We start from the raw sequence: 25,835 nt of genomic DNA, 5'->3' as shown, positions 1-25,835 counted from the left end.
TCCAAGCTTAGCTGTAGGTTTCTGAACCTAAAGCTGGATGTTATTCAGTCTTGAAATGAAATCTAGTTCAACCGAGCCCTTGGGGAGAGGGAAAGGATGACAACGTAGTTGAGTGGAGTAATTTCACTGTCAGTTATCTAACCTCTGTCAGCCTTAGCTGATTGATTGATTCAGGACTCAGATTTGTCCAGTCAATAAGTGTTTTTAGCCCGTTCTTAAGTCCAAGCCTGATTCTAAGTTGCCTATTAGAGTAAATTGTGGAATGTGTGATTATATTGAACAGCTTTCCATGTTAAAAACCTGGAAAAAAGTGCCACTGTCAAACTGTTGATTGTTTCTTTGCCTTTCTTGAGCTAATCAGGTTAATGAGTGCCTAAATGCCAACTGCTTTTGCTTATGCTGCTGTGGGGTCGGTGGGAGAGGGTACGTGTGTGCTGTAGGTTCCAGTTGTGTACTCTGGTAAGAAAAAAGGACACTGTACGGATGCACGCTAGGACACTGAACCTTTTCTGACCCCTCTGATTCAAACAGTAAAGGGCAGTGACCCTGTTGTTGTTATGGAAAAGAAGCAGTGCAACCTTTTCTAAACAGGCTGTTCTTGCCTGATTGTCTTATGATGACAGTTTCTGATGTGATATGACAGGGAAATCAATGTGCTTTATAAATGATTACTGTGTACCCTCTTTTGTAAGCCTGTAGATGATTGTGGCAATGCTAGCTTGGAGAATTTCAGTACAGTTCAGTTGCTTTCCCTTTTAGAGTCAATGATTGACTTACTATGGAGTGATTTTCATGCCTTTTATAGCTTGATAACATAACAGATACCTCTTATTTAACCTGTTTTAAATGCAAAAGTAAAACTTAACTTGTCAGTGACTGTATTAGGAGGGAATGACCTGTTTGACTGTTTTCACTTACATACCCTTCATTTGTAAACTTAGAGGTAAAGAAGTAATTTGGTGGGTTTAGAATTTGCATTACCGAATCTTGTTTCCAGTGTATTAAGTTTGCGTATATTCTTTGCTGTGGGTGATTACTTACATGGGTATTTGTGTCCCTTATTTAGGAGTGAATTGCTTTCCTTCATCAAAAAACTTCGGGTAAGTTACAGTGGTCTTCATAATGTGTTTGCAACCAGGACTTTCTTTTGGTATAATATTTTTCTGGACTTTTCCTATTAAATTCAGAAGATCTGATAGCTGTACAGGTGTTTTTTATGGCTGAGGAACTTCTGAGTTTGCTCTACCTGCCAGACAACAATGTGGAAGAGCATGTGAAAAAACACTTCTGAATTCGTGACACATCTGTTAACATTAGGAGTATATTTCGATGCATCTATCATGAAGTTCATTTTATTCCAGCTGTCATGAAGCAAAATGTTCCTTCTGAGGGGAGAAGGAAGCCGCTACTTGCGTCGTAACTATGCAGCAGAAGTTAAGAAGAAGAAAAATTGTTTTATAGCTTATGGGTTTGTAAATGCATAGAAAGTTGTAGTATACCTAGTTTAAGGCTAGGCAGTAGCCACAGAAACAACATAAAGATGTGTAGAACCCAGGTAACGTTTACATCCAGGGAATTATTCAGGAAAAACAGAAGTAGTTAAAGACTCCCTCCAGAAACTTGCTTGCAGTATTCCTGTGTTGCAAGATTCTTAACAAAATATTGCCCCATTTCAATAAAAAATTGTCCAAATTTCTTATATAGCTTTAAAGTTTAGGGAGGAAAAGTGGAGTTTTCTTAGTTAATGAGAATACTTTTTTTTTTTTTCTGTACAGGAACCGTTGGTTTTAACCACAATATTGTCCCTGTTTGTCAAGCTTCATAATGTTCGGGTTAGTATATATCATACATATCTTATTTGGTTTTCTTGAAGTGTTTGTGTCTCTAACTTCTCTTGCCATCTTTCTACTCTTAGGAAGATATTGTGAATGACATTGCAGCAGAGCACATTTCCATCTGGCCCTCATCCATCCCCAAGTAAGATTATAATTCAAAATACAATTTTCAAAGCACACGTTTAATTGGTTTGTTTCCAGTTACTGTGTATTAGTTATCACGTGTTAGTGTGGTTTCTGCCCTGCAAGGGCATCACTGACCCCCGTTCTGTTTGCGGGTAGATTGATCTGGTTGCATGAAGGTTTTTGGTCCTGATTTAATGGTCCTGGTGGAGATGCTTTTATGAGAAACTGAGGGGTTTTTTAGCCCTGTGCTTTACTGAGCTGTATGTAACTATGTGAACTATATAATATTTTAATACAGAATAATTAAGATTTTTCGAGGTGCATTTGAATAATTATATACTTGAACAATTATATACTTTGAATAATTATATACAGAATACTAAGTGACGTGTAGTATGTATTGATTTGCTCTGGCTGGACTGAACTGTGTGTCTCCAATGATGTTTAGAGGCTCTGTGGGGCTAGAACCTCACTGGTTAAGGTTGCATGTATGCATTGAGAGAAATTACTCTCGTGAGAGAAGGAACGAGTGTGTAAAGCTTAGTGTGGTTAATGTGTCTTTAATTGGTCTGAATAGTCTCATGATTAGTGATGTAGACTTCAGTGTGTATTATAGGGCCAAGCAGAAGAAAGTAGTTCTCAATCTTACCACAATTTGGCAATACGATGAGAAAAAACATGTTTTTAAAAATGGAGATTCCACACGAGCTTTGGGAAGGACTGCCCAAGCAATGTCCCAATCCATTCCCAGCCTTTCTTTATAAGCTGCTTCCACAAGTTTCCTGAGATTGCCATCTGTGGCCATTTATGCAGATGCTCTGATAAATTTGAAGTTGTCTCAGGTGTTGTCTTTAAACTTCTTGAAACCAAGAATATATATTCTTGCACTAGAACCCTTTTATGGTATCACTCACAGACAAAGTCCTGACTTTTGTGTGAGTCTGTGAAGGGAATGTTTGTTCTGTCACATTTACTGTATTGAAACAATTTAACAGTAGTCTTAGTCAACACTAAACCTTTTCTGGAATTATTTTTGTTAGATGCTTAATGAACAGTGCTTTGGACTTCATCTAGGTGTAAGATAAGATTACTGTTAAAAAAACAAAATAATCATTTAGGAATTTTTTTTCCTTCCTTTTTTGCTATAGTCTGCAGTCAGTGGACTTCGAAGCTGTGGCAGTTACAGTAAAAGAGCTTGTCAGCTATGCATTGACTATCAACCCAAACAACCACTTCTGGTTAATTATTCAGGCAGATATTTATTTTGGTAAGTGAAACCAGTGTCTGGTTTTGGCATTCATGATGGAGTACCTTGCTTCTCTGAGATTTGTCTGACATAACCCTCCTTGTATTTTGTCTTATGAGAAGAAGCTTAAGTGATGTATGAGTTTAAAATCTTTAGATGCGATAATGTAGCTGAATTTGTCTGGGAGGTTGTCGAAGCCCACAGAGAGACTGAGATTTCGATGGACCGTGTGGACTTGCTTTTAGGGTACAGGGAACTTTACTGTAAGGGTCATTGATAACTTCATTTTTTCAGTGGGTCCAGTTGGTCCTTAAGTGGTATAATTGTGCAAATCCCTAACATTCAAGTCTTTTAGTAAGTGAATGGAAAGTTGTGTGAATAGTGCTTGCTCTTAAATGTGGAGATCAGCTTCACCAGAGCAGAAGACAGGCAGAGTAGAGAAGATCTGTATTTTATACAGGGAAGCATCTAGGATTTGTGAAAGAGGACACATGAACTCCTGACCCAGTACTGGTTGTGATGGGAAGCTGTGTCCTCACCTGTCTCTGCCCCAGTTCTTATCCTTGCTCCTCAGCCGAGAGCAGCCAGCAGGATTGGGATGTAAAGCATTTGGGATTCTGGGCACCAGGACATGCACCCAGACTAGACCAGGGCAGAGGTTGCCTGGGGCAGACATGCCCAGCCCACATGGTGCTGTGCCTTGTTATTCCCCAATCTAGAGTCGGTTCCTGGGACTTACTTTATAGTATGAGTAAAGAGTGCAGAGAGGTAGGTGCTGAAGCATGAACTTCCATCAGATAGCCAGACAAGTATGGTACTACCTGGTGTACATGCTAGAGAAGGACATGGCCATAGCCATCCTCAAAGGTAGGTAGTTGGGCATTTCTTAAATTATCCGTTGAGACCACTGTAGTGAAATTTAGCATTTAAGCTAGATTGTTTTTTTCTGGCAATAAAACAGGGTATGTGCTTGTGCCTCTGCCATCGACTTGCTGGTGCTTTGTGCTATCTCAGGACACAAGGTGCATGTTTCCAAGTCTCTTTTTTTTTGACTGGAAAGATGTCTGTGATGTGCAGTAAGATGTAGGGCAGAAATTCTAGCCTGTTGCTTCCAAAGGAGACAGCTTTGTCTAGAAGATGCTTTATAACCCCTGGGGTGAGTGAAGGAGTCTTTGTCCTGTGTTTAGGGCTATCACCATAGATATGGGAGAGTGATTCAGGGTTATAAACTATCAATATATACTGTACATGCGAAGTGAAACAGAATTCCAGAAGGAGGGTGTTTGTGTAGGGAGCCTCAGAAGCTGGTACCTGAAAAAGCAACGGCTGGAGCACCCTTGCTTTTCCACTCTAAGGTTGATGGATTTAAGATCAAATACCTGAAAAATAAGTAATTCTCAGAAGGCAGAGAACTTTGCCTGTGTTGCTAGTTTTCCTGATTGAGTGGTTTTCTCTCACTGTTTAACCATCTCTTGTGTGGCTGTACTTTTTCAACAATGATATGCAAGTCACTTTCATAGAATCACAGAAAGGTTGAGGTTGAAAGGGACCTTCAAAGCTCATCTAGTCCAACCTTCCTGCAATGAGCAGGGACATCTTCAACTACATCACGTTGCTCAGAGCCCTGTCCAGCATGGCCTTGAATGTTTCCAGGAATATATGTATCTGAGTAATTCTATAAACAATTTATCTGAGTATTAGAAATAACTGCTATATTTACTTTTAAGACCTTGTTTTGTTTTGTTTTATTTTTTTCCAGCAACAAATCAGTATTCAGCAGCCCTTCACTATTATCTACAGGCAGGAGCTGTGTGCTCAGACTTCTTTATTAAGATGGTACCACCAGATGTGTACACGGACCAGGTGAGGTAAAATGGCGTTTAGATGTGCAAAAAATATCTCTCTGGATTTTGTAAATAGGTACCTGTGTGCTGTGCAAGTTGGCATAACAGGTAGCCTGTCACTTGCAAGTGGCTGTGGAAGCCCCTTAATAATGCTGTGTTTTGGGAAGGAACCTTCAATCCTGGCCACAGCGTGTTCCAGTGACACCATGCAGTCGCTTTGACTTTTATCTAGGTATTTGTTGTGTCCACTAGGAAACCATGGTGTCACTTGTGGCCTGCATTTCAGGCTGTGGGAAGCAGCCGCTTGTCGTGGCTGTCTAGACCCAGGGAAGGGTGTTGTTTACATACCCTGTCCAGTTACCACTCCTGTCATGTTCCCGTTCATACGGCAAGCGGGAGCTTCAGACCCTGCCTGGGATCCCGAATGTTCACAGCCCATGGAAGCTGTGCCTTGTGCCAGCCTGCCCTGGTGTAAGCGTCCCGGCTGTCACCTGTCCCACAGCAGCACTGCCACTTGCCAGCATGTGTGTGTCTGGCTGTGAGTGCCCACTCGCTGTGCTGTCCCCACCCAGGACAGGCCTTGCTGTGGGCACAGGAGATAAAGGCCACAGACTGGCTCACTGACCAGGAACATCCTGCTCTTGTGACGGCTCCAAAGTGGGGAACGCTCATGTACTAAAACCCAGGAATTGCTGGGAGGGGTTGTAAGAGTGTAGATATTTAGCTGCTCCCTCATATTAAAAGGAAAAAAAATGCTGTTTGTGTTCCGATACTAGTACTTCAAAACTTATGTTTTGGTGTGTGTGTGTTTGTTTTAACCATTCTGTAGGTGATAAAAAGAATGATCAAGTGTTGTTCTTTACTTAACTGTCACACTCAGGTAAGAGGTGAAACATCCCACTAATTAAAACACTAGTTTTATAAATATTTTAGTGTTAAAAGAGGGAGAACTTTTTTTTAGAAAACAAAACCAAATCCAACTTTCCTTGTAAATGCAACCTGCAATGGAATATTTTGTTGTTACCGTTGCTTCTTGGACACTATAAGAACCAAAAGTAACAAGTAAATAAACACAGGCTTGGTGATGTTGTAAAAAGCAGAAATAGTCTGGGGTTTTTTGGCCTCATTTTTCTTAGGATATAGGTGTGTATTTTGTTGTGGGGTTTTTTTTGTTTGTTGTTTTTTTTTCTTTTGGTAGAGTTGTGTGAGGGGATGGTGTCTGTGGAGTGCTGTTGGGAACCTGGCCTTGTTTTCATCATAACCACGTGTGGCCATTGCTGTTCAGTGGGATTGTTCATTCTCCAAAACTAACACGGCTTATATTGGGCTCTGCCTTTAGGAGCTATTATATGCATTTAGAAACCTGGAAGCCAGGTCGGTCCTTTCAGATTTGAGTAAAAACCCTTTTTTCTTCCATTCAGCTACTACTGTTGTTGATCTTTCAGAATGAGTTGTGTATGCTGTCAAGGTTCGAGTGCTCAGCACTTGCTGTGGAAACAAGCACGTGGTTAGGTCTAGAAATGGGGTGGGATTACTCAGGCAATCTGTGGAAGATTTTGGTTTCTGGGGAAATAAGGCTGTGAAAATCACCCAAGTCTTCCCTTACAGGTAGCAATTTTATGCCAGTTCCTCAGAGAAGTAGACTATAAAACTGCATTTAAGGCACTGCAGGAACAAAACAGGTAAATGTTACAACGAAGTTTATAAATATCTATACACAATATGGGAATGTGTTGGATCATCTAACTGGTATTCTCTTTTAGTCATGATGCCATGGATTCTTACTATGAATACATTTGGGATGTCACCATCTTGGAGTATTTGACATGTATCCTTTTACTAGAATACCACTACAGAAAGGTCATTCTGGATATTCATGGCTGGAAAAAGTCTGTTTCCTACCCAGGTGTCTTTTCTTGACTCACCCTCAGATCTCCACCACAAAAGAGGCGAGACAGACAAGCGGCAGATCGCAGTAAGTTAACACGGGGTGCTTGGGGACATGGGATTTCCATAGTGTTTATTTTCCTCCCTGAAACCTCCTTTGAAAAGAATTGCCACTTCCAGTTCTAAATTTATGTAATTCTTCACAGTGTCTGCATGCTGGTGTCAAGTTGTACTTGGAGGGCTGTGGGGTGGGGTGGCATAGCACATTACAGAAAAAAAAACCATTGAACTAGTGCTGAAAATAATGCCTTGTAATAAGCCAGCTTTACTGGAGGGGCTGTTGCCAGTGATGTCTCTGCTTTTGTTTCAAGATAAAAGCCATTGGCCAGACAGAGCTGAATGCCAGCAATCCCGAGGAAGTCCTACAGCTTGCTGCACAGAGGAGAAAAAAGAAGTTTCTTCAAGCAATGGCAAAACTTTACTTCTAGACTACTGCTGGGAGACTATCATAAACTGTAGAAGTGAAAAAAATCTTTCCAGACTTTATTATTTTAAAAATCCATTTAAATTTTTATACAACATTTACAGTCTAGTATCTTTCCTCTTAGAAATAGATGAAATCTTATAATAAACCCCTTATTTTTACAAACTGTACAGAAGGCTGGAAGCAACTTCAGCTAGTTCCACAATGGCTTGTTTGAAGAAGACATGAATTCAAGTTTGCTAAGAGCATGAGGTTAAGATGGATGTGGGTAGCACCTGATGCTCTAGTGTAGCTTTGTGGACTGCTTGATGTCACATACAACTTGTCCTTGGATGTGGGGCACAGGTAGGAGCATCTTGAGAGAGGAATGAGGACCGTTAGCCATTTTTCCCAGTACTGTCCCTTCATCACAGAAGTGATTCAGAGGTAGTGAATATCCCAAGGAAAACACAGTAGTTAATGCTGTGTATAAACACTCATAAAATACAACTCCACAGTTAGTTTAAAATACTGTTCCTATGACTTGAGTGGTTGTAGAATACCAGCAGCTCACTTTTTTCCATACCCTCTCCAGTTCTTGTTGTTTGTTCCTCTTGAAAGTTGGTGGCTGGTCTTATAAAACAGAACTCCTTCCTTCAAAGACTGCACTTCTTCCAGTTACAGGTTCTTTGCTTGTACTCTTGCTTGAGGTCAGTGATTCACTAGAACTGAAGTTTACAGCAGCCCTAAGGGGCCATCTTAAATTCATCAGCCTCCTGTAGAGCTACAGTGTCATACAGGGCTGGCTACACTGTACTGCAAGGGCAGAGTGGTTTCAGAAAAGTAAAGTCTGTAATACTGCACCTGAGCTCATGGGTGGCTAACTGACCTTACCAAGAAAAGGAAAAAGAAGGTCAAGAAGAGGTCATATGTACAAGCTGGCATTAAGGTTTCCTGGATGGCTAGCCTGAGTTGAAGCAAGTTTGACGTGTAGGTTGAATGGACAAACTTGGCTACTCAGCCATGTTTAAAAAGTTTTGAAATTCATAAGTTAGGAATGGTCAGAGTCAAACTAAGTCATGTCTGAGAATGGACCAAAGTAGCCCAGGCTCCTGTGATAGCATGGAGGGATGCTTGGTCTAGATCTTGTATCAAGTCTGCAGGGGGACACGGGTCTCAATTTCCAGCTGCTGCTGTGTTGGATGCTGCTTTTTCTGCCTTGGTCTGAAGTAGCAGTAAAGAGCATGAGTCACCTTTAGTGTGGTCTTGTTCTGAAGCACCAAGTCCAGTTTCTGAAACTTTGTGATATTTGTTGTCCTTATTTCACTTCTTCTCTGTACTTTTGGGAGGGGTTATTATTCCTCCTGTTGAAACAGGTGATAACTGACCGGGGGCAGTAGATGCTGCTCCGCTGTTAACTTCTTCCTGTGTGTTAGGGGAGGAAGAAGACAGTCAATACCGGTGCCAAGTTCTACTTTTTTTGTTTCACTAGTACATCTCAGCAATGCTTCCTCCCACTGCTAATACAATTCAAGTACTCCAGAATTATGATAATGAATTAAAAAAACAAAGCAATGTTACACGACAAGGTAAAGATTATCTAAACACTTCACCAGTACTTCTAATCCAAGTCTTTGCTTATGGCTCGTGAGTCTTACGATAAAACAGTTTTAGTTTATAGCATCATCAAGCAGGAGCAAGAAACCCAAGGCTGGGCACTGCTGGCCATGCTGGCTGAGGCGAGCCAGGCCTGGTGAGAGCAGCAAAGTGCGGGGCAGTGCTGGCTGCCTCGGGCAGAGGGGTCTGTAATGTGTTCCCAACTGCCCAGACAACTCCATAGACCACCTACCAGCATGTCCAAGTAGCTTGTGTGTGTTTGGATGTTATGTCGATCTTCTACTGCAACCTTCTTGAAGTTCTTCAGCTTCACAGGGACTTTTTTGGCCACGTTTGCAAAGGGAACCATCCATTCTACACACTCCGAAATGCTGTCCCAATCTAAGCCTGGAGGGTAGAACACAGCAGTATATTTGGAAATCATGGGAAGTTGCACAGTGTTCCAATATGGTCATAAATTTAAAAATAACAGTACATAATACTGCAGATAAGATTTCAGAAACATCCTCCCAGAAACTTCCAGCATTTCCTTGTGCTCGTTACTCAAAAGTGTTGTGACAGAGGAGGGGGTGAGCACAGGTCTCAGCAAAGCAGCTTTGAAGCTGTGAGGGTTCCTGTTGCTTATCAGGGGAGGCTAAACTGATTTTTTCAGCTTGAGCACAAAATTTGGTTCACACTATAAAAACATACACTATTGTCACAGTCCTTTATGGCAACACACAAGTGCTGAGCTTAGTTCAAGGTGAGGGTTTTTTCAGTTTATGAGGGACAGGCTTGTAGAATTAGCAGAGAGGTTAACTGAACGGTTCTGGCAGACAAGGCTGACTGCTTGATAACTACATTTTAGGAGGAAAAGTAGCAAAATAATTTGTAGCTAACAGCTCCCTAAACAACTGGAATTCACAGAGCAGCAATATTAGCCCAGAAACAAAGATAAATCTGCTTCATTTCCTTGGCTAAGATCATGCTTCTGAAAGTGTTTCCTTCTTTTTTGAGTCTTTGTAACATTTGAAATAGTGGTAGGAAGAAGTGAAACGGGGAAAAAGAACTCCCACAGAACAGAAGAACAAACTTCATGCTCACATAGCTTTTGCTCTTTGGCAGCCAGGTAAAATGGTACACTTAGCAGCCTGTGGCATTTAACAGCTTTCAGAATTCTCTGCCTAACAAGACCAAGCTTTACAAAGGCTTCTTACCTGAAGCTTTCTTAACTACTTCAATTGAGGTATAGTGGCAGAGCGCTGCAGCAGCTAGTGTTCTGTACTGGAAGTCCAAAGAATTCACATCCAGAATACACAAGTCTAAGAGCTGAAGAAATAAAGAGGGGAGAAAATTTTAACCAGATGCTACTTCAATATTAGTATTTAATATATTAGCTGTCTCAGAAACTGCAATGCACACACCATGGCTGACCTTTCTAGCATCAGATGCATGCATCTAATTTATTTTTGGCACCAATTTCAGTTAAAGTGGGTCTCACCTAGTTGTGACACAAATAGATTTGCATTTTTACCAGTAACATGCAAGACACTTTGCTTGGACAGATTGAAGTGTGCCTTTAATCTCTTAACAGAGCTCCAGGAAGGTGTTTTCTTAAAATACTACCCAGCAGCTCAGTGACTCAGACCAGTCTGTTCTTCAGGAAACCTCTCTGAGGCTAGACACAACACATGCCCATAAAAATTGAAGCCCAGTAGTCAAAACAGTTCTCAGACTGCCTTCTAGGCAATTACACAGAAATGCTGTTACAGATAATACAGGTAAAAACAGTTAACTGTCCTAAATAATCTTAAGTTATCCACCCTCAGAGCTGTTGCCACTGCCTGCTATTTGCAGATTGCTGTAGTGATTAAAAAGGATGGATTTTTATTTTTCCAGTGTACAGAAAATTCTTAAAATACGTGAAAGCAGAGAAACAGAAACACATGGGTGGTTCCCTTCAAAGCTGAATATGATTCTCTGGCAGTCAAACTTGCACATTCCCTAACAAAGTGACAGGTGAGGTAGAACGAGGACATGCATTTTCTGAATCAGTTTTTGGAGCATAGTGTTCAATTGTGCTTTAATCACTCCAAACAGCATTTTTTTATACAGTTTACAACCTACTTGTGCTATCTGGATGAATTTTTCCTGAGAATACTGAGGTAGCAGCACTTTTGGAACATCCTTTAGTGCATCCACTTGAAGATAGAGGTTCAGCCAAGAGATGATTGTCACTGGACAGAGTTCCCATTTTAAAGCCTGCGGATATTAAACAAACAGTTTAGCACAGAAGGGTAGTTCTGTGCCCTGATCTCTTTTCCCATCCCGTTCCGAGTTTGCCTAGTTCATTGGACAGATCCTGGGAAGATGCTAAAGATTATGTACAATTTCAAATACAAATACTCAATTTAGATTTCCTTCTCACTGTTTTTTGTACAGGCTGCGTTACGATCAGCACGAAAATGTGTCTATCTCAACCCACTTCCCTGTGCCTGCACAGTTGGATCTTACGTATCCTCCCCACTCAGAAGCTGGGGAAGCAGCGGATTTCCCCTGAGTCTCCAGGCTGCCTGCCTGAACCTGCAACCACTATTGACTAACAAAGAATAAATGTAGGAGTTCTGTGATGGTAAAGGTGGATCCTTTCCCACACAAGGAGCACTGAGTAGTGTCAGTTCTTTGCCTACTCTCCTAGTGACCTCTGTTCCTGGCCAACAAAGGACCCTGGTGGCAAGTGCACCACCTTGCAGCGACAGCCTGCGGGGCTATACCTGTCAAGAGCCTTCACTTCCCTACAAGCAAGAGAGCCCTGTCCTTTTCTAACAGACACATTCACCCCAGCCAGGGCCTTTAGAGGTCTGCTGCACATACAATGGAGTCTTCACTGTTCTGCAGAAAGAGGGACATACTAAACATGTTTCTTTTCTAAGCCGATAAATGACATCAGAACACAAGGTTCAGCTGGACAGTCTCTCAACAAGCAATTAAAACACAGCAAAGTTATTACCTTTAACATAATGAGTTCCATTCTTACAATATCATCTTCACTGCAAGCACCATCAGTGACATAAGCAAATTCCTGTATTTTAGGAGCGTAGATTTCCTTTAAAGGGAGGGAGAGGAAAAGTGAAGATTATAGTGCCTTACAGTTCTGAGAAAGCTGGAGAAGATACTGGCAAATACTTTTCAGTCTATATTGGAATATTGACATTTCTTATGCAAGAACAGTCTTTTTCTTCTTATATGATGTGACTTGAATCTTACAGCATGAGGAGATACTAAAACCAAGCAGGTTATACATTGTCTGTTGTAAAACACAATAGATGTATTGCAATTTTTTTAGCTCTTGGGGAAATAAATGCTAACCAAGCAATCAGAACAGCCTTCCATTTATGCCACTTTCTACTCAGCTATTCCATTTGATGTAAAAACATACACCATCCTTAATTCATGTACAGCGCCCTGCAGTGTTACAGAAAAGGCTTGCTGGTGCAGGTTATGCACAAGGTCAGTCAGTGCTGATATAGTCTTATTGATTTTTAAAAAGCTAGAGAAAGATGAGAAAAAAATCCCATAGCCACTGTAGCTGGCAAAATTCATGATGCAGGGGTGGTTAACAAAGAAGTTTGCCAACCCAGTCATACCAGTTGGGGCCACATGTAGGTAGGTGTGTTAGCAAAAGAGAACTTGCCAGCAAAATTGCTTCGCTATCTGCTGGCTCCACAGCCTGATGCCCCACGCACTTCCTTAGGACAGACAACTGCTTGTAGCGCAGTGCCTTGGCCTTAGGAACAACAGCTGGATCGAGGGGGTTCCAAGTATAAAGATTCATTATCCCAAATTTTCCTCTAGCCTACCATGACCTACAAAAGGAGACTTAAAAAAAAAAATATGCTCTGTGTTCACAGATGTAGTGTGCAATGTAATGCATCACCACCCCTGCACTGATTACATTATCATCTTTAAAGGAGAAAAACCTCCACTAAATGGATTTACAGGGATATCAGCCTGATGTATAGGCAGTTTGAGACAGCCTTGGTTTTGTTCAAGTCCCACACCCATTCCTGAGATTGTTTGCCAGTTGCTGTATATTTGGAAAAAGACAAAACAAAACAAAACTACTCCTAGCACATTTGCATACCTTTTAAGTTTTTGTGGTCTCCTTCCCTGCTGCTGAGGAAAGGGAGGACAAAGACTACACTCCAAGAGATTGACATATACACAACAAGGAAGAGAAAATAAATTCCCCTTCTGACCTTCAGTGTTGTATGTACACCATCAAGTCCAAAGGGTTCAGAGAGAATAAATAAATATGTTACCACTGTCTTTTTAGTTACTAACAAACTTAATATCCTCCTCGCCATAACAGAGTTTCTTACCTCAAGTTTGGAGGCAATGAATAATGAGGTAATTCCTATGAGCTGAAGCATGCTCTTGTTAATGTTCTTTTGTGTCAACATGAATCTATCAAAAAAGTCTTGAGCTAGGTAGAAGGTTTCCCTGTGGAGTGCATACACCTCACATACCTACAAACATGAAGAAAAAAAACCCAAACAGTTCAGATTTCTATTAAAAAACTCTATGTACACACATTGGAGTATTCAAGTTTTAACAGTAAAACACAGTATGCACAATTACATCTTTGGCATGCACTAACTATCCGAACTATCACACACCTGGGTGTGTTAGGATGTAGTGGTTAGTATGGGACTGGGAAAAGTATTTCCCATGCTCCCACCTAAATATGGATTGGCTATGATGCACTAACATACTCCCAAAGGATACTTTTTCAAATCTAAATAGCATTGTTTTTCTAAAAACAAGTACAATTTTCTACCAAAATAAGAAAGGCTCATTGAGGGGAAAAAAACAACAACCAACCACACAATAACAGCAACCAACCACTAATTTGCTTGATTAAGAATACTCTGGGCTCAAGCCTCAAGTTGAAGTCACCAAGCAGATCCTCCCTGTATTCCTAGCAGGTCTGTTCCAGGGCAGAATCACTGGAAAACTTTAAAGTCTCTGGCTGTACAGCAGATAAGCCTGGAAGCTCCTGCCGGTGGGGGCTCTGCTGGCGAGGCAGGAACGCAGCCCCTCAGGCACAGACAGGCCCGTGAAGCAGGAACAAAACTGCCAGAACGACCATCTGCTCCACACAGCTCCCTTGGCAGGGAAAAGGTTTAATACTCGCATTGTATCAAAGTGGTTCAAATGCCAGTTCAACAAAAATGGAAAGTAGACTGCCTGGGCCTGGAGATCCTATGCAGGGGCCTACTTTTTCCTCTAATCTCTAAGTGAATTTGGGTGGATCTACCACAACTCCAGCTAATCTGCAACTCTGTATCCCTTCCACAGCTAGAAACTAGTTAGATATCTATAAATTACTCACAATCTACCTACGGTCAACAGGAAATTATATCCAAGAAATAGATCCCAAATCCAAGCTTCCTGCCCTGCTTCATTATTTCACTTTGATACAAAGCCAGTATAAAATCTCACTTCTAATAATTATTTCTTAAGGTTGAAAGGCTATTTGCAAATTAAAACCCTTCCTGGCCACCAGAAATGCAAAGGGTTGGCAGTAACACCACAGCTCATTCTTTTAGACGTGATCTAATATTTGCCAACTGATGTGGCAAAATGTACAGGCCCACCCATGAATAAATGGCACAATTTGTATAAAAGTGTATTGGCCAAACATATGTAATAATGCTTAGTCATGTTAAAAGGCATCTCAGTTATGATGTTACAGAAGAAAATGTTAGGATCTACTGGACGACTCAAAATCACCGGAATTTTAGTGCACTGTGGCATACAGAACCACTGAGCTGGGCAACAACAAGGGCCTTGTTGACATTTTTGTTTGGAAATTGGATTATTTTCTGAGTTCAAGATTTTTTTTTAAAAAAGCACCAAAATACAGTTTAATGGTGGTATGTAAATTACACATTAGAGGAAGCAGTGAAGCACACAACTGAAGTAGCTTTATATTCACGATGTATTCTGGGGGAAAACGAAAGCCACACGCTCCTTTCCTTTCCCTTGAAATTCCCTGCTACTAGCACCATCCCACCAAGACAGCAAGATGCCAACAACATCTGCTTCCCTGGAGTACTTGTTATGGAATCAGTAAACCTGCAAGATCCCTTCTGCTAAGGGGCAAGGGCTGCATGAGTCAAAGGTTGCTTTTGGCAGAGGTGACTAAATGTGCTCAGCATAGAGTTCTTGGAAACGCCTCCAGAACATAGCTCTCTATTTACAACACCGCTACTCCTTCAAGCAGGCTGCCAAGACAGAGAGCTTCCATTTTGTTTGACAACTGGAATAGTCTGAAGTACAGTAATTAGACTGGAATATGGATATGATTTATTTGAAATCTTTTTCAAATACAGACCCGTCTACATCAAGAACCTTCAGATGTCAGCCACCAAAGCACTACTTTCTCTGCTCTCTCTCTTCATAGGATAGAATTGGAAGTTCACTAATAAGTCAGAAAATAGTATTAGAGGCAGACACTTAAGAGGTCTTGATGTAGATGGGGGTAATAATTCAAGTCCTCAATATAGACGCAGTTGTCTCATGGCTTAGATACAGCTAAGATGTAAAGTTAGAGCTCCATAACTAATCTGTCCATAGCAACTTCAATACAAGTGTCTCAAAATTAGATTTCTTCCCTTCCCAGAAAGTGGTATGGCAAGCACAAAAATTAAGTGCCGTTGCTGACTGCCCTGTGTGGAAGGTTCAGCATCTCCCGTCAGGCAACACTGAACGGAGCTCACCCAGAGGATCAAAAGTAGTAACTTGTAACCCCTTTGATGCAAACTTGTTTTATAATTTATCATTACAGTACATTTAGCTATTAGATCTTTATGTAAAAGCTGTGCTTTCATCTGCCTGCTTCATAGACATAACACACAGCAAAGCAACTGAAAGAACGCACCTCTAAGAGCCAGTCTAACAGTATCGATCTCATGTGAGGCTGCAAACTAGAATGTAGTGATGTGAAATGTTTGCAATGAGCGTATCTGTTCTCCTTCTTCAGGATATTGAGCCAGACATCTTTGGAGTTTCCCCAGCTACAGAAAAAGGTTACACAAAGCATTGTTAAGTATATGTACTTTCACAAAAGGAGTATAAAAACATTATTTATTGTTTACAGAATTTCAGGAACAAAAAGAAAACTTCGGCATACTAAAAGATCATTATGGTAATTAGAAAACTGCAGGTATACTTTGAACACTTTACATCATCACAACAGCAGTTTGCCAAGATCATCAGCAAGTCCAGTTTTACAGAAGAGCCAAAAAAATGAATGTGTGCATCCCAAAGTTGCACATACAATCAGTTTCCTAGTTTGTCTAGTTAGGTGGCTGTCCAGAGAGCAAGACAAAAACCAAGTCCTCCCCATTAAAAAAAAGAAAAAAAAAACCAAAACAGTCCACTCCCCAAGAAACACAAAATATGCACAAAATTGTCTGGTTTGAGAAATACATTGACAGATGGTGTTTAAAAGTCACTTATCCATCCCTTCCTTTTCTAACCTACCTTCAGGCTCAGAAACAGACTATTGTGAGAAAGACAGCAGGCAGACAGGACACATGGTATGGAGGATTCCCTGTCCTCCCTCCACCTGACTGAACAGGGTGACTTAAGGGATAGGGGACAATGATGACAAGTTCCTGCCCAGTGTGTCTCCTCTGTGACTACCTCACCTTCCCAGGTGCCCTGTAGAATAAGTATGAGGCTTTGGCAAATGGAACCAAAAATTAACAAGGACAATGGTTCATCTTGCTTAGAGGTGTTGCTGAGGTCAAGTTGGCCTACACCCTGTGTCAAAACTGCTTCCATAAAGAAAAAAAAGATGGGTCATTGTCATCAAGATGCCTTATGAAGGGAACAGAAGGCCCAATATGCAGACTGGACCCACTTCTCAGGGAAGTCTGCTGTCTCCCTGCGGCCTGGGTTAAAGACGTGACGAAAAAACTTCTCAGCCTGGTACAGCTCTCAGGTTGTTACCCATTCTTGATTTTTCAGGTAGGCAGCAATGAAGTTGCAACAAGAAGTTTGAGAGCAATCCAGAGAGACTTCAGGGCTTGTGGATGGTTGGTTAAGGGATCAGGAGCCCAAGTAGAGTTCTCCTCTGTCTTTCCAGTTGCAGGGAATGACAAAGGAATATACAGGAAGATGCAGCAAAACAACACCTGGCTCTGAACTTAGTGTCACAGGCACAATTTTGAGTTTTTTGCTCATGAGTTGGTTTACACAACACCCAAGCCTGCTGGCAATAGACAGGGTACACTCGTCTCTAAGGGGGAAAAGGATCTTTGCACAGGAGTTATCAGGGCTCACTGAAAGAGCTTTAAACTAAATTTGAATGGGGAAACAGATAAAACCAGGCTCACTAGACATAAGCCTGGGTGCAATATGGCAATATTTGAGGGATGGTGTGCTAGCGAGGCCCTTCAGTCTGCCGTTTCTGTGCAGGTAGGGGATGGAGAGCCGTGCAGTAGCAAAGGCACAAGGGTTATTGATGTGTTAGAAACCATGGAAGTGCCTGAGAATGGTCACATAAGAATTAGGGCTTCTTTCCCCAGAAAGTTGGTGGGATCAGTAGCCCAAATGAAGTGCATCTACACCAATGTACACAGCATGGGCAACAAACAAGAGGAGCTGGAAAGCCATCGTGCAGCAGAAAAACTACAATATAGTCACTACCATGGAAACATGGTGGAATGACTCTCACAACTGGAGTGCTGCATTGGATGGCTATAGACTCTTCAGAAGGGACAGGCAAAGAAGGAGAGGGGGGGGGGTAGCCCTGTACATTAGGTAGAGTTTTGACTGTCTAGAGCTTGATGATGGTGACCAACAGGGTTGAGGGTTTACAGGTAAGAATCAGGGCGATGGCCAACAAGGCAGATCACAGTGGGAGTCTGTTACAGACCACCCAACCAGGATAAAGAGGCTGACAAAATATTCCATAAGCAGCTGGTAAAAGTCTCAGAATCACTAGCCCTTGTTTTCATGAGGGACTTGAAATTACCAGATGTCTGCTGGAAATACAACACAGCAGAGAGGAAACAGTCCAAGAGGCTCCTGGAGCTTGCAGAAGACACCTTCCTGACACACCCGGTAAAGGAACCAACTAGGGAAGATGCCCATTGGACCTGTTGTTTGCAGAGAATGATTTGTGGGCCATGTGATGGTTGGAGGCCACCTTGGGCACAGTGATCATGAACTGGTAAAGTTTTCAATTCTTGGAGAAGGAGGGTGGTCAGCAGAACTGCTACCTTGGACTTCCAGAGGGCAGAGTTTGGCCTGTTTAGGAGCCTTGGCTGACAGAGTCCCTTGAAAGGCAGCTCTGAAGGGCTAAGGAGTCCAGGAAGACTGGTCACTCTTTAAGAAGGAAATCTTGAAGGTGCAGAAGCAAGCCGTTCCCATGTGCCAAAAGATGAGCAGGCAGGGAAGACCAGCCTGGCTGAACAGAGACCTTTGTCTGGAACTCAGGAAAAAAATGAGAGTTTATGACCTTTGGAAGAAGGGACGGTTAATTCAGGAGGACTACAAGGATGTCATGAGGTTGTGTAGAGAGAAAATTACAAGGGCCAAAGCCCAATGAGAACTTAATTTGGCCACTGCCACAGAAGACAAAAAAATGTTTCCATAAATATATGCACAACAAAAAGGAAGGCTAAGGAGAGCCTCCATCCCTTATTGAATGGCAGGGGAAACATAATGACAAAGGATGAGGAAAAGGCTGAGGTACTTAATGCCTTCTCTGCCTCAGTCTTTAGCAGTAAGACCAGTTGTTCTCTGAGTATCCAGCCCCCTCAGCCAGAAGCAGCAGAATGAAGCCTCCATAACCCAAGGGGAAATGGTTAGTGACCTGCTACACCCCTTAGACACAAACAGGTCTACAGGCTGGATGGGATCCACCCAAGGGTGCTGAGGGAGCTGGCAGAGGTGCTCACCAAGCCACTTTCCATCATTCATCAGCAGTCCTGGCTAACCAGGGAGGTCCCAGTTGACAGGAAGTTGGTAAATGTGACACGCATCTACAAGAGGGGCCAGAAGGAGGATGATTATAGAGTAGATCATACTGAGTACCATCATGTGGCACTTACAGGACAACCAGACGATCAGGCCCAGTCCACACAGGTTTATGAAAGGCAGGTCCTGCCTGCTTGACTAACGTTGTCTCCTATGACAAGGTGACCAGTTTAGTGGAGGAGAAAAAGGCTGTGGATGTTGTCTACTTACACTTCAGTAAAGCCTTTAACACTGTTTCCCATAGCATTCTCCTGGAGAAACTGGCAGCTCATGGCTTGGACAGCCATGTTCTTCACTGGGTAAGGAACTGGCTGGAGGGCTGGGCCCAAAGAGTTGTGGTGAATGGAGTAAAATCCAGTTGGTAGCCAATCACAAGTTCCCCAGGTCTCAGTACTGGGGACAGTTCAGTTTACTCTCTTTATCAGTGATCTGGACAAGGTGATCAAGTGCACTCTCTAAGTTTGTAGATGACGCCAAGTTGGGTGGGAGTGTTGATCTGCTTGAGGGTAGGAAGGCTCTACAGAGGGATCTGGACCAACTGGACCAATGAGCTGAGGCCTTTTGTATGAGGTTTAACAAGGCCAAGTGCCAGGTCCTGCACTTAGATCACAACAACCCCAGGTAACACTACAGGCTCGGGGAAAAGGGGCTGGAAAGCTGCCCAGCAGAAAAGGACCTGGGGGTGTTGGTCAGCAGCCAGCTGAACCTGAGCCAGCAGTGTGCCCAGATAGCCAAAAAGGCCAACAGCATCCTGGCTTGTATAAGCAGTAGTGTGGCCAGCAGGACTAGAAGACGGATTATCCCCTTGTACTCAGAGCTGGTGAGGCCCCACCTTGAATACTGTGTTCAGTTTTGGGCCCCTCACTACAAGAAAGACACTGAGGTGCTGGAAAGAGTTCAGAGAAGGGCAATGAAGCTGGTGAAGGGTCTGGAGCACAAGTCTCATGAGGAGCAGCTGAAGGAGCTGGGGCTGTTTAGCCTGGAGAAAAGGAGGCTGAGAGGAGACCTTATCGCTGTCTATAACTACCTGAAAGGAGATTGTAGCATGGAGCGTGTTGCTCCCAGGTAACAAGTGATAGGATGAGAGGAAATGTCCTCAGGTTGTGTCAGTGGAGGTTTAGATGAGATATTAGGAGAAATGTCTTCAAGGAAAGAGTTGTCAGGCATTTGAACAGGCCGCCCAGGGAAGCAGTGGGTTCACCTTTCCTGAAAGCCTGAAAGATGTGTAGATGGTTTACTGGTGGACTTGGCAGTGTCAGGTTAACAGTTGGACTCAATGATCTTAAAGGTCTTTTCCAAACAAAATGATTCTATGAATAATGTGGCTTGGTTTTAATTTGTCATTATTGTTACTATGGATTTATGCGAGTTTTTTTCTTAAATGTAATTCAAATCCTACAGTTTCTAAAGGAAACAGCATATTAATCAATATAATGCTTATTTCCTACTGAAATTATTGGAGTTATCTATTTATCTCTACCCAAGCAGAAGCAGAGAGAGATTAAGCAGACCTGATCACTGGCATCACCTTCAAATTCTAACCCAGAGCAGTTCCATTCTGCTGCCATCATAAGTTAAAAACTGGAGAGATACTTGCTTGTTTAATGCACAAGTCTCCCCATTTAAGTGGGCAGGCACTACTATGATCTTCCTGCAGCAGTTCAGAAAGCATGAAAAGGCAGAAGACAGTAAATAAAACTCTTACTCAGCTCATCAGAAAGGATGGAGCTCAGCTTTACTGGATGTCTATTAGCAAGAGGTAAACATCAAGGATTAAACTTACATGGAATTCTGTATCTGAACACATCGTTGGTATCCAGCAGTTTCCAACAACTTGCTAAAATCCAATTTAGTCAGCTAATCTATTCCTCTGCAGAAGATAAACTTTCTGGAACTGTAACTGCGCCAAGCTTAAAGAAAGTTTTGCTTAGTATTTTTTTTGCCACTCAGTTCCAATAGCACTGAAAGAAGTTAGTTTAATCATTATATACCTCTTAACCTCTTAGAGTCTCCAGTTTTAAGTTATAAAAGGACAGCTCTGAAAGGAGAAAATGATCTGCCCAGTGCATCTGTATAAGATCGGGGAGGGGGAAAAACCCTACAGAATTTCTGTCTTTTTTGGACATCAAATTGTTGGTGATGAGGAGACAAGCAGAAGTACAGGTTGAGTACTGCCCACTATTATACAAACACAATAAAACAAAAGATTTTACTACAGTAGTTCAACATATTTCATAAAACATCAACAACTGCTGTATCTGGTAAACTTACTTGAGTTCTGGCAAAGGTGATGGATTTATGAAGAGGTTTCTGAACCTGTATTTTTTGAATCTTGAGAAGTCAGTGGTTACTGATTCTTTGTGAGGTGTTTCAATAATTATGCAAGGCGAGATGCCTCCTGTTATCGTGGGCGGCCAACAACTCTGCAACATAAACAAGTTCTCTTTTAAATGCTGATTTTACTGTAAGAGGAAGAAAGACAAGAAGTAGATTACAGTAACAACATAGTAATATGTAATGTATGTTAGTCTTTTTGGACCTCAGCATCAACTCAAGTACTGAAACCAAGAAAGAGAGATATTAAATGTCAAAGCCTTTCGTATTCAAGATGGAACATGTATAAACAAATTTGATAAATTTTGGAAACTCAGGTTTGAGGAAGACAACCATCTTTAGTGTATGACCCCACAAGTATCTTGTCCATTGCTTGAGCTGCTCAGTCACAGTACATAGGGCAAAGGTACTCATTGCTACTAAAACACAGCACATGTGGTTGCTGGTCATATCTACTTATCTGCTCAGGGGGAAAAGAAAGGAGAGGGTGGAGGTTCTACTGTCTCTCAGTGGAAATTCAGCAGCTTGTTATCTTCCAATTAAGCACTCCAGAGAGGAGCCACCCAGCTCAGCTCCAGAGCTAGATATCCACTGAGCAAGCAGAAGCTGTGAACTGTTTCTCAGCCTGCCAATGCCAAATATGGGATGCAATGACTCAAAGGGAGAAGAACCCAGAGCTGTTCATGCAAAAAGCTTCGAAGAATGAATTCTAGATTACTTTAGTTAACCCTGTACTCCCAGAGTGAAGTTATGTATTCCAGCACAACTGATCTTAACAGCACACAGCCACAAGAAGAGGGAGATCCTGCTCCTTTTCTCTTGTGATCTTCACTGCCCTATCCTTCTTTTGTCAGCTCTGATACCTGTCAAACCCTCTCTTAAGTTGATTCAACCCACAAACCTGGCAGAACATGAACTCATTTTGTAGTGCCAAATCAGCACGCTGAACCTACATATTTCTTCATTTAAAGAGAACCAAAATGGAGCAAGGCAGGGGATGAAGTGTGTGGCCAGCTATAAAGGAAAAAAAGGAGAGCAGGATTTCCCTCTTTTGGCAAAGGTAAGTTGTGACACACGGTTCCACCCCAAGTACAGCTGATGTACTTACACAGCATTTTTCCCTACATAAAATTTGCAAAGACAACTTCACAACCAGAATTTTGCTTCAGCGTAGTTGTTAGTCTCATTTGTTTTACAAACCAAACAACTGCAAAGAGGATTGCTTGCAAGAGAAAGTTACAGTATTTTACTAATCTACTTTAAAATAAACAACTGTAAAGTCCCTCAATCAAACTAGGAGTAGTCTATGTTAGTTAAAGCAGATTCCTAACTTGATTTAAACAATCAAAAGAACTGATAGACGTAAGTAAAGAGGGCCTGCATGGTTATGAGTCTTCTTAACTAAATGGCCGTGAAACCACACCTTAAGTTGAAACAAGTGCAATGATCTTGTTTAGACTTGCCTCTAGGCCTTACCTGCTCTGCATGTGGAATTATTCTGAAATATCTGGTTTTATTCTCATTTTTACATCTAACCTTACTCTGCAGTGGTTTCCATATTGAAGGACCCTTTATCAACAAAAAAGCCATGTGTACAAAAAGCTGAAAACACATTAAAAGATGCTAAGGTGAAGAGCTCCCATAGTTTTTAATATCTGAAGACAGAAACTTTCCCTGTTCAATACTTTCTAGTGTGGAATGCACAACTTCACACTCACCAACAAAAAACAGATGGACTCCCTCGCCTAGTTTGAACTGGTAATCAGGACTGAATTACCTTAATCTCATATTGATGCTTTTTTGCAATTTTCCCATCTTCTTTTTTCTTAATCTCCTGCTGAGAAGGGAGACACACATCAATGCACTGACAATGACCAGCATACCCACCTCTAAAGCTAAAGCAAACTGTTGTTACCCCTGCCCCACTTTCTAACTCAGCAAAGATTCTCTCATCCAAATGCACTGAAGAACTTTCAACATTATTAAACTTTTCAAGTTGCCCAAACTGGTCACCTCTGCTGTTCTCTTTTTTCTGCTCTGAAGATGTTCTGGTGCCTGCAGTTCTTGTGGAGACTCTTCTTGACATGACAGTGGCTGCTGCTGCTTGGCTTGCAACCGGCTACTGCAAAGACCAAAAAGACATTAGACATTAGCAAGCAGAAGTTGTTAGATGGATACAGATAAGCTTGATATATTACAATGCTTAACAGTTTACCTGCGTCTTGACATCTTCTTTGGGTTGGAAGATCCCTACCTGGAACAAAGGAATAGCATAAGCTCAGTTAACATGTGCTCAAGAAGTTAAGACAAAGTTCCACACTTTGCATCATAAGACAACTGAAATAGAAGGGCACAAGCAAGGAATGCCCGAGCAAAGGACTCCAGCACTTAACCACCAGCAGTTATGCCACGGAAGGGGGTTACACAGGGATGCCCACATATGCCAGTGGGCAGTTTGGCTCAGGTGAGCTGGGCTTATCTGGCCATGGGGACGGGGCAGGGGGAGGACATGACTGTAAAGGAACATCTCCCACGCAAGAGGACGTGGGGAGGGGGGCTCTCTGAGGCTGTGACCCCCCCCACTCCCTCTGCATCCTGCCTACTGCAGCCACCAGGCACTCACGCAGACACACGTTTTGCCGGTGCAGCGGCTCCCTCGGGGAAGATTTCACCACCGGCCCCCCACACCTGCCGAGCTGTGCCGTGCCGGGCCGCCCGCGCTCCCGCCGCGTCGGTTCCGCGCCAATTTGCAGAGAGCGGGGAGGCGGCGGCCTGCGCTACGCCGCGCCGGGGGGCGGCTCGGCCAGCCCCGGGGCGCAGCGGGGGTCAGGTTGGGGGGCATTGCCGCTACCCGCGATCGCTCTTCATCCAAAAGCAGCCAAGCCGCCGCCTGCCACCCTCCCCGCCGTGAGGCGAGGGGTGCTGAGGGGACGCGTGAGGGGGGCAGGGAGCAGGGCAGGACCGCGACACCCCCTCCCCCGCGCTCCCGCCTTGCTGCGAGCCAGGCTCCCTCCAAAACCTGAGGGGGAAGTGGGGGGTGGGCCTGCCGGGACGGCAGCCCCGCACAGGGGGCCATCAACCCCCCCCCTTGCCCAGACACCTTCTCTCGGAGGGATCTCATATCAGGGAGGGATCCCACACAAGGTGGGGGACACCCCAGCGTCCCTCAGAGCGGGCTGGAGCCGGGACACCTCAGAGATCAGGGGCTGTGAGGGGGTGTCCCCACCAAGCGCCCTCCTCGCCAAGCCCTTATCCTAGTGACCACGGCGAGGGGAGCCGGGACCCGCCGGGGTGGGGTGGGGTGAGGGCGGGCGGCGCGGGCCGGCGATCGGGGTCAGCCCGCCAAGCGGCTCGGCCGGCTTCCCCGCCCCCACCGCGCCCGTCTCCCTCCAAAACCCGGCAGCCCGCTCCCCGCCACCCCCACGGGCCTTTCCGCCGCCGGGTGGCCCCGGGGTGGGGTGGGGGTGGGTAGGTGAGATGCGATGGCGGGCTCTCGCCGACACCCCTGCCCGCCGCGCTGTCTCCCGCCGGCGGTGCCCACCCGGACCGTGGACCCTCAGAACGGCGCCCTGCAGCGCTGCCTGCCCCGGGCGGGAGGGCACCGTGGGCTGCACAGGGCCGCGGGCGGACACTCACCCCCCAGCCCTCCTCAGTCGCTCTCCCTCCAAAACCGTGCCCGGGTGGGCAGCCCGCCTCATCGCTCCCGCTCCCGGCCCGCGCCACTCCTCCGCGACTGCGCCCCTTGCATCCCCCCACACCGGCACCAGGTCTGCCGGTATCGCCACCACCATTGCTATCGGTACTGCCAGTATCACCATCATAACTCACGGCACAACCATTATAACCCATGGCATCACCACCACCATTACCCTCATCATCCGCACCATCATAACCACCACTACCATCCTCATCATCCGCACCATCATCATCATCATAATCATCATCATCATAGCCACCGCGCCCCCGCCTCCCATATCCCCATCCCTATCGGCGGGACCCCCGACCGTCACTCCCCGCGCACCTCTGTCGCTGCCGCCCGGGCCGCGCTGCTCAGCTGGCGCCGGCGCCAAGTCGCTATATAGCGCGGCCCGGGCCCGCGCTGCGCATGTGCGAGGGCGGCAGACAGCTCCCCCGCCCGCCGCCCTCCCTCCGCCAGCGCCCCACTCGCCCCAGCACCGCCCCTTCGCCGCGGGGCCGTCCCGGGCCCCGCGGCTCCTTCGTCCTCCACAGCTGCTGGGACACCCCTGCGTCCCGCCCGTCGCGGCTCTCTTGGAGGAGGCGTCCCGGGATGAGAGCTGCCACCGCCACCGCCCCGCAGGCAGAGCCACCCGCTGCCCCGTCCGCTCTCGCCCCCGCCCCGACACCGCTGAGGGGGCATCGCCGGCAGCGTCATCCCGATCTGCTGCACCCGGCGCCGGGTCCGCGCCCCGCCGGGCGGCTCCGCCAGC

At 44.2% G+C, this 25,835-nt stretch overlaps 2 protein-coding genes across 7 annotated transcripts in view; one reads left to right on the top strand and one right to left on the bottom strand.

Annotated features, from left to right (window-relative positions):
* INTS8 (integrator complex subunit 8) overlaps window positions 1–7,519 on the top strand; it is a 24,802-nt gene extending 17,283 nt beyond the window's left edge. Inside the window, exons 18-27 of the mRNA XM_065829931.2 lie at window positions 1,067–1,100; window positions 1,776–1,832; window positions 1,916–1,977; window positions 3,110–3,228; window positions 4,967–5,070; window positions 5,881–5,931; window positions 6,660–6,733; window positions 6,815–6,879; window positions 6,983–7,026; window positions 7,310–7,519. Of these exons, the coding sequence (XP_065686003.1) occupies window positions 1,067–1,100; window positions 1,776–1,832; window positions 1,916–1,977; window positions 3,110–3,228; window positions 4,967–5,070; window positions 5,881–5,931; window positions 6,660–6,733; window positions 6,815–6,879; window positions 6,983–7,026; window positions 7,310–7,426 (727 nt within the window). The 3' untranslated portion in view covers window positions 7,427–7,519. The remainder of the gene's footprint in view (window positions 1–1,066; window positions 1,101–1,775; window positions 1,833–1,915; window positions 1,978–3,109; window positions 3,229–4,966; window positions 5,071–5,880; window positions 5,932–6,659; window positions 6,734–6,814; window positions 6,880–6,982; window positions 7,027–7,309) is intronic.
* On the bottom strand, window positions 7,461–25,835 carry CCNE2 (cyclin E2). Of its 6 annotated transcripts, none has more exons than XM_065829933.2 (11): window positions 23,603–23,761; window positions 23,401–23,509; window positions 23,165–23,224; window positions 21,325–21,476; window positions 15,944–16,079; window positions 13,380–13,526; window positions 12,008–12,103; window positions 11,125–11,259; window positions 10,215–10,326; window positions 9,251–9,405; window positions 7,461–8,826 (listed from the first exon to the last, which is right to left on the bottom strand). In XM_065829933.2, exons 1-11 carry the CDS (start codon window positions 23,614–23,616, stop codon window positions 8,725–8,727), a joined length of 1,218 nt encoding a protein of 405 aa, XP_065686005.1. In that variant the 5' UTR covers window positions 23,617–23,761; the 3' UTR covers window positions 7,461–8,724. The 6 variants fall into 6 exon arrangements, with proteins under 6 accessions (XP_065686005.1, XP_065686007.1, XP_071660042.1 ...); XM_065829935.2 differs by having other exon boundaries at window positions 23,165–23,221; XM_071803941.1 differs by lacking the exon at window positions 7,461–8,826 and adding an exon at window positions 25,409–25,835 and having other exon boundaries at window positions 8,887–9,405; window positions 23,603–23,641.

The sequence above is a fragment of the Patagioenas fasciata genome, chromosome 2 (genome assembly GCF_037038585.1).
Source record: "Patagioenas fasciata isolate bPatFas1 chromosome 2, bPatFas1.hap1, whole genome shotgun sequence".
Taxonomy (NCBI): Eukaryota; Metazoa; Chordata; class Aves; order Columbiformes; family Columbidae; genus Patagioenas; species Patagioenas fasciata.
The sequence above is the reverse complement of the archived record's forward strand: the minus strand, read 5'-3'. Positions and strand labels throughout refer to the sequence as shown.

Excerpts from the sequence above, each read along its gene's own strand:
- CCNE2 (XM_071803941.1), bottom strand. Across the intron at positions 23,225-23,400 it reads GAAAAAAGAGAACAGCAGAG|CAGGAGATTAAGAAAAAAGA; the intron begins GTGACCAGTTTG and ends CTCCCTTCTCAG. Across the intron at positions 21,477-23,164 it reads AGCATCAATATGAGATTAAG|AGTTGTTGGCCGCCCACGAT; the intron begins GTAATTCAGTCC and ends TTTATGTTGCAG.